Source organism: Carassius auratus, chromosome 6 (assembly GCF_003368295.1).
Source record: "Carassius auratus strain Wakin chromosome 6, ASM336829v1, whole genome shotgun sequence".
NCBI lineage: Eukaryota > Metazoa > Chordata > Actinopteri > Cypriniformes > Cyprinidae > Carassius > Carassius auratus.
The window spans coordinates 8,190,952-8,207,442 of NC_039248.1; the positions used below are offsets into that span (position 1 = coordinate 8,190,952).

Consider the following 16,491-nt stretch of genomic DNA (forward strand, 5'->3'; position numbering starts at 1 on the left):
TTAATCACGTTTCCATATTAATGCGCAGCTTTAACAGATGGTATTTCAGTATTTTAAGGTACATTTATGATATTTTCTTTCTTTCTTTCTTTCTTTCTTTCTTTCTTTCTTTCTTTCTTTCTTTCTTTCTTTCTTTCTTTCTTTCTTTCTTTCTTTCTTTTAAATAATGTTTAAAACAATATACAGATGATGACAGAGTATAATTAGCCTAATTATAAACATGTAAATAATTATTATAGTTAAAGGGGTTAATAAAATAATTTCAAACTAAAAATAGTTTTGAGAAGTCGTCTTTAATGAGGGAAAGAGTTGCAAACAGATTTTTTATTTTATTATTATTATTATTATTATTATTATTATTATTATTATTATTATTATTATTATTATTATTTGTTACTCAAATTGTTTTACGGAAAAAGAGAGGTCTGATCTATGAATGTGGAATTTTATTCGTACCACTACAATGTGCCAAAGGCTTTTTTGTGACTGATGAACGACCTTGCCTGCTTCCAGGATGTGATGTAGTCTCCACTTCCTGTAAAAGCGCGAGTCGTCGAGCAAACATGGCTGCCTCCGGTTGCAGAGGCGTGAGGTCGATTTTATGGAAGTATGGGAGCTGTGGGAAGAATTTCTGCTTGTCCCGATCAAAGACGGTTCCGCAGGTGAAATGCGTTCTTCTTTGAGACTAGTCAGTCGTGACTGGTTCTGATGTTGCTTAGAGTATCATGTCATTGTAACAGTGCTTTTGGAGTCTGTATAAAACATGTAACGTTAGATTGACAGGATGAAAGGCTGCCTTTCCGTTTCATTGCATACATGGTGCGATAATAACCAGTGCTATTTGAACTGTTTGTACTTTATAAAGTATAAACCGTTCAAATAGTACAGGTTATTATCGCAACATGTATAATATAGAGACAATATGGCTTAATATGATGTCCTCTGCTCAAGCTAGCTATTTAGATAATAGAGATTAAGAAATTAAAATAAGATTTATAATTATATAGACCTTTACTTTCATTTAGAATAATATTCATAATAAATAAAAGCTAGAATTTTCTTACTTATTATTGGTGTTTCATTATTTCATATTAGCTTGATCACCAGGCTACTTATGAACTTGTTTTTTGTAGCAATTGACTGACATTGGTTCTTATTTGTTGTTCTTATTTTTTCTTAATTCCAGCTGCCAGTCAGACAAATCTGTGTGTCATCCTCTTTATGGAAGAAGAACCTGGCAGCAGCAGGCCCTCAGAAATTCACACAGGAGTTTATCGACAAACAGGTGGAGGAGTTTGAAATTGGCAAACGACATTTGGCCAACATGATGGGAGAAGACCCAGAGACATTCACACAAGAGGATATTGATGTGAGTTACAATTCTATATTCTATTCAATTCTATTCTCATCTGTTATATTCTGTTCTTTACGGTTCTTTTCTATGCTTCTACAGTCATGGCCAAAAGTTTTGAGAATTACATAAATATTGGAAATTGGAAAAGTTGCTGCTTAAGTTTTTATAATAGCAATTTGCATATACTCCAGAATGTTATGAAGAGTGATCAGATGAATTGCATAGTCCTTCTTTGTCATGAAAATTAACTTAATCCCAAAAAAACCTTTCCACTGCATTTCATTGCTGCCATTAAAGGACCTGCTGAGATCATTTCAGTAATCATCTTGTTAACTCAGGGGAGAATGTTGACGAGCAGAAGGCTGGAGATCTTTATGTCAGGCTGATTGGGTTAGAATGGCAGACTTGACATGTTAAAAGGAGGGTGATGCTTGAAATCATTGTTCTTCCATTGTTAACCATGGTGACCTGCAAAGAAATGCCTGCATAAAAATGGCTTTACAGGCAAGGATATTGTGGCTACTAAGATTGCACCTAAATCAACAATTTATAGGTTCATCAAGAACTTCAAGGAAAGATGTTCAATTCTTGTAAAGAAGGCTTCAGGGCGTCCAAGAAAGTCCAGCAAGCTCCAGGATCATCTCCTAAAGAGGATTCAGCTGCGGGATCGGAGTGCCACAAGTGCAGAGCTTGCTCAGGAATGGCAGCAGGCAGGTGTGAGCCCATCTGCACGCACAGTGAGGCCAAGACTTTTGGAAGATGGCCTGGTGTCAAGAAGGGCAGCAAAGAAGCCACTTCTCTCCAAAAAAAACATCAGGGACAGATTGATCTTCTGCAGAAAGTATAGTGAATGGACTGCTGAGGACTGGGGCAAAGTCATATTCTCCGATGAAGCCCCTTTCCGATTGTTTGGGGCATCTGGAAAAAGGCTTGTCCGGAGAAGAAAAGGTGAGCGCTACCATCAGTCCTGTGTCATGGCAACAGTAAAGCATCCTGACACCATTCATGTGTGGGGTTGCTTCTCATCCAAGGGAGTGGGCTCACTCACAATTCTGCCCAAAAACACAGCCATGAATAAAGAATGGTACCAAAACACCCTCCAACAGCAACTTCTTCCAACAATCCATCAACAGTTTGGTGAAGAACAATGCATTTTCCAGCACGATGGAGCACCGTGCCAAAGGCAAAATTATAACTAAGTGGGAACTTGTGGTCAATCCTCAAGAGGCAGGTGGACAAACAAAAACCCACTAATTCTGACAAACTCCTGAAAGAATGGGTTGCTGTCAGTCAGGATTTGGCCCAGAAGTTGATTGAGAACATGCCCAGTCGAATTGCAGAGGTCCTGTAAAAGAAGGGCCAACACTGCAAATACTGACTCTTTGCATAAATGTTTGAAACGTATGAAGTGCTTGTAATTATATTTCAGTACATCACAAAAACAACTGAAACAAAGATCTAAAAGCAGTTTAGCAGCAAACTTTTTGAAAACTAATATTTATGTAATTCTCAAAACTTTTGGCCACGACTGTATGTTCAGTTTTAATCTGCTATTTTATGTACATGTCTATGTATAGTTACTAGAACCATTAGGATTATCTTTTATCTTCAACAATTAACAACAGCATTGATACAGCAGTAGGCTACATCTGAATCTTTGGCTTATTAATACACACACACACATGTTGGTTTCTCCATAGGTGTAATGATATTTATACAGTACAAACTGTATTTTCTATTGCCCTACACCGACCCTACTCCTTAACATGAAACTTTCTGCATTTTGGATTTTCAAAAAAAACTTATTCCGTATAATTTATAAGCCTTTTGAAATAAGGGCCACACCGAAAGTGTCCTCATAAATTACCTTCATGTTGTAATACCTATGTCAAACCCATGTCACTACACAAATTTGTGACCTCATAGAGATGAGAATGGACAAAGTATACCTTCTTCTGCTTCAGCTGTTAAACTGATATGTCATTTGTTCATAATCTAAAATATATGTTAAATGATATAGACGTTAGATGGTGTTGTTATTCCTTTGGTATTTATAAGTATAGTGTAAATATGGAGCAGAAAACAGTTTTAAGTTGAGTAAGATGAGATATCTTGTCTCTAAAGACTTTTATGAATTAGTCTCTTAGAAATCTGAGAGGATTGACTCTGTACTTGGTGCCAAAGGTACTGCAGATGTTAGGTTTAAAAAAAAATTAAGTATCGACTTTTGACAACCCTAATCGTAAGAATATAACAGAATGAGTAATTTCTAAATACTATTGTGCATTAAGATTTGATTCTATATATTTTTACCCTGTCTATCTTCTATAGTACCATTTAGAAGTTGATATTCTAGAATAGTGTTTCTCAGACTTTTTCTCTCCAAGCTTTCCCATTGTCAACAACAATATTCAAAAGCCAAATAGTCTTAGTTTTGTTTTTCTAAACTTCTTATAATCTAACAGGACATTTTGTAATTGCAAGAACATAGGAGAGGACTGTACGTCCTGTATGTTTTGTGATTAGTTTAAGTATTTGCTACTGACTGTTCAAATGCAGAGTTTTGTGCGTTGTGTGTGCGCGATAGATAGAGAGAGAGAGATAGAGTCACACAATGGAGTCAGCTGTCTTGAATGTCTGTGGCTTGTGTACTGCAAACACATATGAGCTTCATCACTGTGTCTGTCACGCGACTCTGAACTTGAGCAGATGGTAAAACTAAGGACATTATTAAATGTCTTAATGTTTATTTTGAAAGACGAAGCTTGCAATTATGGAAGGAGGTGTTACATATCCGACGAGTGCTTGCAGTGTTCGGCCAATCACAATGCGTTGGGTCACTTGGCCAATCAGAGCAGTCTGCACTTTTCGGAAGGAGGGACTTTGTAGAAAACGATGCGTTTGAGAGAGGCGGGGCATAGAGGACCTACAATAATGTACAGTATTTGAAAAATAATGTGTCTTTTGAACATTAAGCATGTCAGCATATTCTGTTACCCCAAATACACAAAATAATTATCTTTTAAAAAGCATCATATGAATCCTTTAAGATTTTCCTAATTTACATTACTTTTCCAGGTATAGAAATCATACTTTTTCATCTTCTTGTTTAAGGGATGCAAATTAAAAGAAGAAAAGAAATCGCTTTATTGTATTTATTTGGTTCAGATAATTGTATTGTTCTGTCTTATTTTAAGTCAATCTGAGGCCTCTTAATGGGCCCTTGGTCCTCTAGGCTGCCTGGTGCCTCTCTTCTGGTTTCCTTACAAGCCTCAAAAAGAAGGAACTAGAAATATAAAGACTTATACAATCAATATCACTGTGACTCCTTTGAGCTAAAAGTAAAGTCATCAGCTGGTGTCACTGCAGAACTTCTGGGACCTGCTTAAAACATGGGCATATATTTACAAACAGTATTTATGTCCAGTATTTTATTCCGTGACAGACAGGAATGGCCGTAATTGATTTATCCCACTAATTTGGTCCAATTTCTCGATTCTTAGTATTATTCCCCAATCTCTGTCACCATTAATGAATTGAGTCCTCAGAGTAAGTGTGGCTAAAACAAGCTGACACATACCGTCCCTCTGCCAGCTGATCGGTGTGTAAGGGGTGGAAAATGGCTGCGACTGCGGGGCACAAAGCGAGTACAGGATGGGGCGTCTGTGCCTGAGCTGGCACCGGCGTGTCTGCCAAGCGCTTCAGCCGACATGACGTTCCCGTGAATGCGCTGAAGGTGTGAAACAGCTGCACAGCAAGCGCTGCCAGGAGGAAGTAATTAATAAAGACTGCAAGCCTCACCTGCCTTCTCCCGCTGTCTTTCGTCTACTCGCACACACATTGCGTTTGCACCCGTCAGGTGGGATATGACTTTCACAGAGCCCATGCAACTGAAATTGGGAAGAAATTTGCTGAGTTTCTGACAATTCTAACTTGAGCAAACTTTTAAAGCAGAGTGGTTCCACATGTTTTGGAAAAGAGTGCAAGTTATGTGATTTCCGTTTATGTTGCATATTATTGGAGCTTGGCAGTGTGACCATTTATTTCTATTGATAATATCAGCTCGGGGATACTGCAAAATAACTTGCTTTGTGTTCCACCAATACAAAGAAAACATGCTGATTGCAAACAATAGCCAAGTAGGTTATGTTTAGGAGAACTATTGGTTTAACATGAAAAAAAAAAAGTCTCCTATAAAGTTTTTTTTTTTTTTTTAAAGATGCCACATTTTTTAAAATGTACCCGTGCTAGATTCTTATGGTTTAAAAAAGCCATACTGTTTAAAAATAAAAACAAAACACTTAACTAAAATATATTTATAAAATATATTTATAACTAAAAGTTATATTTTGAAATTATGCAAGTTGGTCTATATTTATTTATTTATTTATTTTTAATGTGCACTTCTATTCAAAGGTTTTGTGACCTTTAGAATAACAGATTTCTATTTTACTATTTTAAAATGTAAATAATCAGCAGCCATTAAACCAGTCATCCAGAAATCAATATGCTGATTTAGTGCATAAGGATTTCTTATTATTATTAGTGCGGAAAGCAGTTGTGATGTTTTGAGAAAACTGTGATTCTTTTGATTCATTTAAAATAAATATTTTGTAGCATTATAAAATTACTGTTTGATTAAGTTAATTTGTCCTTGCTGAATAAAAATAATAAATAAATAAAATTCCAGGCACCAAACTTTGATCGATTATTATTTTTTACATCAATTTAATAATCACTTTGATATCAATGAATATGTTTTTATTCCCTTTTTTTTATTAAGATTTTTTTTGTGTGTGTGAACTACTCCTTTTATTGTACAGAATGGAAGGGTCAGCGGGAGTACAAATGTTAATGTAAAATTAATTAAGACTTGGTGCAAGAAACCTTGACTACAAAAAAAGGTGCTGCAAAAGTGATGTGATGGCAGGATTTGTATGGGTTAAAACATGCATGTCCTTATCACCTGTGAAGGTCAGACACTTTTAGATTCTCAGCGCTACATTTTTCATGGCACATGAAGCAAGTGGTCAGATGAAAAAAAATAATAATAATTGGAGTGCGAGTAGCAAGTTTGCTTTTTTCCCAGATTGGGCTTGTGTGAAGTTTAGGCAGCAGAGGTTTCTAGAACACTATGACGAGGCTAAACCTCCCTGAGGGAGTTGGGCCATCTTTCTTTTCAAGGTAGGAACAGGTGCTGCCTTCATCTGTCACTGCATCCTGCACCGTTCTGTCTGTTCTTCTCTCTGTGTTGCTTTATTTCACTCAGTTTTCCTCACCCTTTGGTTATGATGGCCTAATACATGGATGTCTGTTCTCCTAGAGTGCATCTGCCATCACCTCACTTTTTTCTTTTGTTTTCTGTCTCTTTATCCTGAAAACAGGGTCAAAGACCCAAAGGTTGCCATTCTGAATGTCTCATGTTATGCAAATGAGGCAAAAACTTTATGCCCTGCTGAATGCTATCACTGGAATAATTTGGTTCTTTATGAGAGTATTTGAAGTAGAATAGAATGTTTCCCACTGTAGTAAAACACACCTGGGTGCATTGAGAGACCTGTGAGGTGCACCATCAAATAATATATTTTATTGACGTACTGTTGTTTGTATTTAAAGAACTGGAATATTCTGACTTTGTTTGCCTACCATAGTCTACTTGACTAGTAAGGTTGAGATGAGTAAGGTTTAGTAAGTGACAAGCTAATTTTCCATTTAATGGAGAAATCCAAAAGAGTGTGCATTCTGATTCACTCGTTTGTTTGTTTGTTTAGAGGAGTATTGCATATCTCTTCCCCTCTGGACTCTTTGAGAAACGAGCAAGACCTGTTATGAAGGTGAGATTTCATCCATATATATAATTTTATTTATTTTATTTATTTTTGTCAATTTTGTAGAAAGTCAATTTGTTCATTATATTCCTTTCTTTTTGTTTTAGCACCCAGATGAAATATTCCCAAAACAGACAGGTATGTAGAAGTTGCCTTTGAACTCTTTCTATACTCTTTGGCACCAAAAATAAGTTTGCTGGTATCTGGTAATGAACTACCGTTCAAGCTTGTTCTCTCTTTTAGCTGTCCAGTGGGATGCAGAAGGACGCCCTTTTCACTTTCTGTTCTACACAGGGAGACAGTCCTACTATTCCCTCTTGCATGTAAGTTCATGCTCATGTTAAGTGCTTGCATACAACAGGATGAACCAGAGTGTTCTAGGTGATATTTTAATAATAGGTGTTTATATACAGTACATGGGTCCCATATATATTGTGAGAATTTATTTATTTGTTAGTATTGGTTGATATTTAATACTTAATTTAGATGCTTGTTTCCCCTTTTTACATTTAAATTAATCATTCTCACTTTAAAAACACTGACAATTTAACAGTTAAATGTAGACTTGCAAATCTCAAAATTAAATCCAATTTTTCATCATGTGCATAATATTGTGATAGCTTAGTTTTCTTTTAGATGACTGATTTAAGCTTTGTGTTCTGCTTTCTAATTTATATAAATATAGTGTAAAATTTTAAATCGATAATTTATTAGCCATTAATCATTTAATTAAAATAGTTTATAGTTTAACTAATGTGCCAAAATGGCCGAAGATGAATTTCTAGTTTTTGGAAGGCTAAATCTATTGATCAAATGATTTTGTCAATTTTTGGTATGAAACCAAGCATGAGCTTTGTCAATTTTATGCAAAATTTAAATTACGTTCGAGTATGGTGAGACGAGATAGTGTGGCCAACTTCAGTACGTTTAAAGGGTTAGTTCACCCAAAAATGAAAATAAGCCTGTGTTTTACTCACCCTGGAAGCAATCCTAGGTGTATATGACTTTATTTCAGATGAATCCAGTTGGAGTTAAATGTTAAAAACTGTCCTGTCTATTCCAAGCCCTATCATTGCAGTCAGCAGTTGTTGCAGTTGAAAAGTCCACAAGTCGTCAAGTAAAGCATGTGCATCCGTAATAAAACATGTCTCACACAGCTCCAAGGGGTGAACAAAAGTTTGGGCACCCCTTGCAGAATCTGTGAAATGTGAATAGTAAAAAAAAAAAAAAAAAAAGAGAGATCATACTAAATTCATTTTACTTTTATTTAGTACTGTTCTAAATAAGATATTGTACATAAAACATGTTAACATTTAGCCCACAAGACAAAAAGAATTGCTGCAATTATTAAAACAACCCCATTCAAAAGTTTGGGAACCCTTGGTTCTTAATACTGTGTGGTTACCTTGTTTGTTCTGAACAGTTAAACTGAGAACTGTTCTTCAGAAAAATCTTTAAGGTCCTGCAGATTCTTCAGTTTTCCAGCATCTTTGCATATTTGAACCCTTTCCAGCAGTTACCGTATGATTTTGGGATGCACCTCCTTTTCACACCGAGGACAACTGAGGCCCTCAAACAAAACTATTAAAATAGGTTCAAATATTCACTGATGCTCCAGAAGGAAACAAGATGCATTAAGAGCTGTGGAATTTGAAGATCAAGGTAAATTGTACTTAATTTGTGTTTGTGGGAAACATACAAGTATCTTCTGTTGCTTATGAAGGGCAGAACTAAATGGGGAAAAGATTATATTTCAACAAAATTAGAAAAATTTGGCCATCTTCGTGTTCAAAAGTTCACCTAACGTGTTCCCAAATGAACTGTAAGTCGCTTTGGAGAAAAGCGTCTGCTAAATGCATAAAATGCAAATACAAAATGCATAATTTTTGTCTTGTGAACTAAATGTAAACACCTTTTATGTACAATATCTTACTCAGGACAGTACTAAATAAAAAATAACATGCATTTAGTATGATCTCTCTTATTTTTTTTTTTAATTAGTCACATTTTCACAGATTCTGCAAGGGGTGCCCAAACTTTCGAGCTCCACTGTATGTCATCTGCTGGATCAGCTTCTGCGTATGACAGATACCAGAATTGATAGAAAGGTGTTTATTACGTTTGAAATATAGATGTTTTTCTTACAAAAACAAGGATTTGCTACAGGAGGCCTTTATTCACTAAATAAAGGCCCACACAAAATAAAAAAAGTTCAGTTCAGTAAAATAAAATCACTAAATCTATCTGTATCAGCCATCATTTTTATTTAGTTAAACTGGTTTGGGTGGAGATCCTGCTTTGTCTGGTCTGTGATTGAAGGAAGGGAGTGGCACAGACAGAGGGTAGGTGGGGGCACATCACAGAGCGCTGGGATAGACAGAGAGCGCTGCGACTCGGGTCTCTGATTCCCTTAACAGGGCCTGGATGGGGTGATGGGGAGATGGGCTTTGTTTGATATTTTACCCTTAGTGTGCCAAATCAAATGAAATAGAATGGTTGATGTTAAAACAAACCAGTATAAACAGTTGGGAATGATTAAGGAAAATGCAAATGGTAGGTTTGGATTTGTGAAAAGAAGAGGAATGAGAGTTAGGAAGATGAGTGTGACTGAGCTCTTTCTCCTCCTTAAATCCCATTTACAACAGGGCGCATCACACACTTCAGTAGGCACGCCAGGGCTTTGTGATATTAGGTGTGCGTGTGAGTGTGTGTGCGCGTGCACATGTACTGTTTTTTTGTGTGTAGGTGTGTGTGCACATCAGCCTCAGGGGTTTTACTGCGATGGGAAGAGCCCCAGAGAGCCTCCTGCGTTAACCGCCTCTTTGTCACCACGGCTAATTCCTTTTCAAAGTTTGTTTGTTTTAGCTTATTTTTCACTACTCTACCATTCATCTATGGACTCGACCTTGGGCTAAGACGTCTCACAGTAGCAGTAAGGAGTTTGTGTGTGTGTGTGCAAGATGACTAATGCGCCATTGTCCTCAGTGTGCCCAAGCCCCTCATCCTCCCCTTTGCCCTGCAGTGGCTGGGACCCCTGCTGCTAATTTAAATAGGTATGTCAAATCTGCCGGCGTGCACCGGCTCTCTCATCCAGCTTCGAATCGCACGGAGGTGCTTCGCGTTCAGAAACCCTGCAGTGTGCAGAAAATAATGTACAACTCTCCTTCCTGCAGAGAGGAATATTTTTCTAGCATGAGGAAAAGGAAGCAAAACAAAAACATGCGCAAACTAATATACACAGGCGGTGAATATGGACATTTACCCTATAGTCATATACGGTTTATCAGAATGTTGTACAGCTATCAAAGTAACCCATTTGCACACTCAAGTATTAAGAATTTATACTGCTGTTGTAAAGTATTTAAGCATTAATTTTATGACCCTTTTAATTCTCTTAATCTAAAAATGTATGTGTCCCACTAAAGTTCTGTATCAGCTGTATATCCCAGAATTGTTGGTGGTTTTTGTATGTACCTGTGCCTAGTGTTGTTTTTGGCAGCCTGTTTTAATTTTAGTTTTAGTCTAGTCTTTGTGTGAAGCTGTCATTTTAGTTTTTATTAGTTTTAGTCACGTTCATACTCATACATAAGTACTGAGTAGTATAGACGAAACCAACATTTTCTTTAGCCAAACCCATTTCAAACAAGGTTATGTTATATTATTGTTACCTTATAGACTCAAGAATGCATCCATTCCAGACACAGAAGATGCTCTGATTTGAATTTACAAAATTTATTTTACCAACCAAACATTGTTAAAAGTACGCCTGCGCAGTGCGACCTGATGCAGCCACTGAAGTGAGACACCGGAAACAAAAATGCTGCATAATAATAACGTGACTAAATAACGTTATAACAATTAGTTTAGTCTTGATTCGGCATTTTAGCATAATTTTTATTTTGTAAACCACATTTAGTCTCGTTTTTATTCATCAACAATATTGCATTATACATTTAATTATAGTCATCGTCACATGACCAGCATTTACGTTGCAGTCTCATTTTCGTCACATGATAAAGATTCGTTGACAATGATATTTTTGTTGACGAAAGCAACACTACCTGTGCCACTGCTGCTGAACTAGCCTAAAAATATTTTACAGTATAATCTGAGCTAAAAAAAAAAAAAAAGTATACTTTTATACTCTTGTTTTCAGATGTATTACCTAACTTGAAATCTATTATTTAAACTACATTTTGACAAACAGTTTTGCAAATTTCTGTCTCCCACCCTTAGCTGCCTGTGTTTACAAAGATGGCCACAGAATGGACAGACATTATATATATATATATATATATATATATATATATATATATATATATATATATATATATATATATATATATATATAATATAATATTATACTTGGACCAACAATTGTTTACTTTAAACAAGTCATAAAAGCACTGGCTCATGAGTACTTCCTACTTTTAAATGCAGGCCCTTCAACTCTGATCATAACTAGTGTTATTATACAGTATTTTTGACTTAATCTTTGACAAAAATCCTGTGCGTGGTTTGGGAGGAGCGAGTCTGTACAATTTACCCATGATTTGTTGAATACAAGGAGCCCCGGCCAACCAAAGGGCAACATTGAAAGTTCATATTAAAAGCTCAAACGAGGAGCCTCTCTCTCCTCCTAAAGGCATTTGAATTTCTCTGGATTCGTTATGGCGCTGTGATCACGAACGTGTAACGTGCATTCCCCCGCTTTTTTTCTCCCTCCCCCCTTTCTTTTCTATTACTCCTCCTTTTTTGTGCTGAAAATTGGTTTTTGCCCGATGTTTGCTTTTTTGGCGAGTAGCGGTGGATTATACGCACTCTATCAGGACCGAATTAAACAAACAGCTGTGGGATAATTGAGGGGGAAATGAATTCTCGCACAGGCGTGAGGAAGGTGCCGACGTGAGCTGCATGCCAGCGCCGGGGCCCCGCGTCAGACCCCTGCTCCGCACCGCTCCAGCACCACCACGCCTGACGGGCACTCCAGGCTCACGGGCGCGATGCCAATTTAGACAAGTGTGCCCGAGGATGCCATCCTGCTCCGCATGGCAGATTCTCCTGTCAGGAGGACGTGCGAGTGTGTGTGTGTTAAAAAGAAGAGAGAAAGTGTGGGGGGTTAGGACCCTAGTGCTCCCCAATTCAATTTACCCTCCACACACACACACACACACACACACACACACCATTAAATTCAGCCAGAACTGAAGGGAGAGAGATGAGATCTGCCTTCATAATGGAGACTGTGTGTGTGTGTGTGTGTGTCAGAGGGATTTTCAAATCCCTGCTTTTGCTTCACTGCATCTTTTCTTTTGAGGGATTCCTGAATATCTATGAAGAATACCTCGTCCTTCATTCTGTGCATTCATTGACTTATTAGTCAACAGAGACCATACTCCGAGGATTCTTTCTTTTTTCTTTTTTTCTTTTTTGCATAAATTCTGCTTTTGCTATTGAAACTGACCACTTTCCATTTTTCTCTACTGTTATTCTAGGATGTCTATGAGAAGATTCTGGCGATGGAAAGACACCAGGACAAGATGAGAAATAAAGGCCTCTTCGCGTCGGAAACCAAACAAATGTGAGCGCTTCAAAACCACCTGCAAGAAACAGAAGATAGCGAATGCACAAATGTATTGGCAATATATAGTGCTAGGTATATTCGAATATTAAATGAGGAATCAATCTAGTATGTTGTATTATGCAATTAATGTTTTTGAAATGCTGATTTTCCCTGAAAGTGATGATTTTGATGGCTTGACTGCGTTTGTTTCCTCACAGATTGCTGACTGGGAGCAGGTGGCAGTTAAAAGAGGAAATTGAGGAGTATCTGGTGGAGAACATTTCCGATCACGGTGTAAGAACTTGTGCCTTTCCCGAATCCTGTGAAGAGTGTAATTCAGGATGGAAACACTAGAGGGTGATGCTGTCAAACTAAGCGAGTTCTCTTGTTTTGCGTAGTATATGCGGTTGATCCAGCTGCTGGAGAAGTTGTTGTCCATGCCCTACTGCTCTCTGGAGGAGGATTTCATACTGAAATTCCGCAAACAGCTGGAGGTTCAGTCCAGTAAGCACGAGATTCCTGCCCTGCAGCACGACCCGCAGGGAGTCGCTTTCAGCGTTGCAGATGGTAAAGAAATAAATAGGCTGATTAAATATGTCATTATGTGTTTTTCATACTGTATGTAGTCTATATGCCTGATAATTCTGAACCTGATTTGATTATTCGCAATAACTGCATTTATTGTGCACTTTAAATTCCAATGATTGCCATCACAATTATGGAATTTATGAGAAAATAGAAAATAAATTTTTATATCAAAATTGAGACACGAGAAAAACGTGTGCAAGTAGAATGTTTAGGGTGAAAATATACTGCTGTTGTAAATTAATTAATGACTAGACAAATATTATTCCATTAATGTAATATTCTTGTGGGCTTAGAAACAAAAAACCCTTGCGAACTGAAAGTGGGATGAAGTGTAATATTTTAGTTTTAATATTAATCTTGTCTTTCAGCCCCATTTTCCACTATCATCAGTGTTGTTACATTTTTTATACATTACAGTATTTATTAATATTATCAATAAGCTTTTATTTTTAGTTATGTGCTTTTGTCAACTAGATTAAGCTAGGGTTTTTATACTTCTAATTTAGGTTGTTATTTTAGCACTTTTTCAGTTTTCATTTCTAGTTTCCATGTTTATTAATATTTATTTAATTCATCTTTTTCAAATACCGAAAGTCATTTATAATCATTCTGTATGAATATAGTTTATAAGTATAGAGATGCTACTAGTTAATTTTAATACGTAATTTTTTATTATTATAACAATTAAACGTTGTAGTCTTTTTGTAGTTAATTTAAAGCTCAGATTAAACTAAATTAAACTAATGAATACAAGTATTAGTTTAATTTCAAATTGTTTTCAAATAACAACAAATATTTATGAGTTTTAGTTAACTATAATAACCCTGCATTTATATATATGTAATATAACAACACATAAGATTTGACCGCTACATCCGACAAAAGATTTTCAGACCTAATCAGAATTCTGAATCATTCCTCACAACATGAGAGAAAGTAATGGTATATTATTTGGGTGTGCTATTCCTTTAATACTCATGTTCCTGTAAGTAAGATCTGAGAGGTTAAAAACGTTTATTCTCCAAGCTTTCCATCTTGTCTTCTTCTTCTCGTTTCTTCTCAGTTAATTCCCACATCACTCTAACTCCACCCTTCTTCCCACAGGCCGAAGGAAGACCGCCAAAGCCAGCATCACCCTCCGAGACAGTGGCTCTGGGAACATCACAATCAACGGCAGGAACTACCTCCACTGCTTTCCATTACTACAAGACCGGTGTGTATGAGGGCGCCTCAGTCATGTTTTTGTGGAAACATGAAAGATCCTTTTAGCATATCAAGAGCTTGGATATTTGTTTTTACTCTAGTTAGTATGCCATAAATGAGAGCCACACCAAAAAAAATGTTCGAATCCAGCATTTGTGGTCCAGTGAGTGTGTTGGGTTTTTCTAATGTGGTTGAAAAGTTAATTACACAGATGAGTGAGCCGGAGACTTGGCGCTGTCAGCGTGCGGCCGGCTGCCCGCCCTTATCACTCCGTCCGCTTCACACAGGCCTAATTGGAGCAGAAGGGGAGTGCTGCTCTGTGTCAGCACTGTGGGCACACACGCTTGCATCACGTCCTCTCAATAGTTCTCCAAGTGGCGGGATTATCACTTTGTCTAAATTTGATGATACAGTGCTCAAAGTGGGATTTGCAGGAGTGTCATTCATACAGATGTTGAAAGCCTGAGTAGTCCAGACGAGAGAAACATGTTCTTAAGTCTCCTCACACTGTGTGTGTGTGTGTATATACCTTTCATTCGATCTTACTGTTTCCCAGGGAGCAGCTGATGTTTCCTCTGCACTTTGTGGGCATGCTGGGCCGGTTTGATGTGGAGGGCAGTGTGGAGGGCAGTGGTCACTCTGCTCAGGCCGGAGCTCTGCGATTGGCCATCTCTCGGGCACTGCTCAGCTTTGTGTCTGAGGGAGAAGTTGAAAGGATGAGGCAAGGTGTGTGACAAGAAGCCTAGAGCATTAAACTGAAATATGCCTATGCATATTTAATCTGGAGTTTCTTTATAAAGAAGTTATTCTGGGTTATTTTATATGTAGTTCATGTTGACTGCAGAAAATTATTTCGTCCAAAGTTTGTGAAAATGAAAACACTTTTTTTTTTTTTTTTTTCAAATAATATGCACATTGTTTTATTTGAATAAATTTAAATAATAATTTAAAAAAAACTAGTTTCATCAGTGAGACGTTAGATTCATCAAAAATGGCTAAGACTATTATTATAACTTTGAATTCATAATAGAATCTTGACAAAAAGAAATTCTAAATTATATTTCTATTTTATCTACTTGTTTTCTTATTTTTTTTACTGGTTAAAAAAAAAACTTGCACTCTTACGCATGCACTCTTTACTCTATTTATATTCTTTTACTTGTTTTTTCTTTTTGTTTATTATATAAAAATGTATTGGTCCAGTCAAATGGGCATTATTTTACTAATTAGTTGTAATTTCAGTAACCAGTAAATGTTTATTCAGAAAATAAACTATTTGCATTTACACTCATTTACCCAAATTGCTTTTTCAAATGAATGTTGCCCCCCTCCCCTCTCAATTTTTCTTGTTAATATGTGAGTTTAAGTCATATTGACAACATTGTCAGGAATATTAGATTGCACTGCATGGCACAGATGCATAGCTTTTCTGTGGCATAACGTCACAGATGCTGTTTGTCTGTCATCATCTGTTTTCTCTGATTACCCAACAGCTGGCCTGCTGACCGCTGACCCCAGGATCAGGGAGAGGAAGAAGCCAGGCCAGGAGGGAGCGCGGAAGAAATTCACTTGGAAAAAGCGCTGAACAGCACAGCAACCCTGAGAGAGGACACCGCTCATCTCTTTCACTGGATTATTACTGCGTTATTCTGTGGACTACCATACCTTGCTGATCACAAACATAAACCAGTCCTACTGCTTCAAATCAACTGCATCAGTTTAAAATTAACAAAATATAGACTCTTTGGTTGATGGCATTGGACATCTGTGAACTGAAAAGAGATTTAATTGGTGTGTATTAAAGCTGTGTTGAAAATGTTAATATAAACATTCCAATAAACATTGTTTTCATATATGAATATCTCTATTTTATGTTTTTTTTTTTTTTTATAATAGCCAGAATATGAGATTAGTTGGATTGTAATGCTCTACCACAAGATGGCGACAATACTGAC

General features: G+C 36.8%; 1 protein-coding gene across 1 annotated transcript; it reads left to right on the top strand.

Moving 5' to 3' along the window:
- Positions 1–520: 520 nt before the first annotated feature.
- On the top strand, positions 521–16,395 carry LOC113093967 (28S ribosomal protein S9, mitochondrial-like). The gene is made up of 11 exons (XM_026259593.1): positions 521–662; positions 1,187–1,369; positions 7,126–7,188; positions 7,290–7,320; positions 7,426–7,505; positions 12,678–12,763; positions 12,964–13,039; positions 13,144–13,312; positions 14,438–14,546; positions 15,093–15,262; positions 16,030–16,395. Exons 1-11 carry the CDS (start codon positions 564–566, stop codon positions 16,119–16,121), a joined length of 1,158 nt encoding a protein of 385 aa, XP_026115378.1. The 5' UTR covers positions 521–563; the 3' UTR covers positions 16,122–16,395.
- Positions 16,396–16,491: the final 96 nt, after the last annotated feature.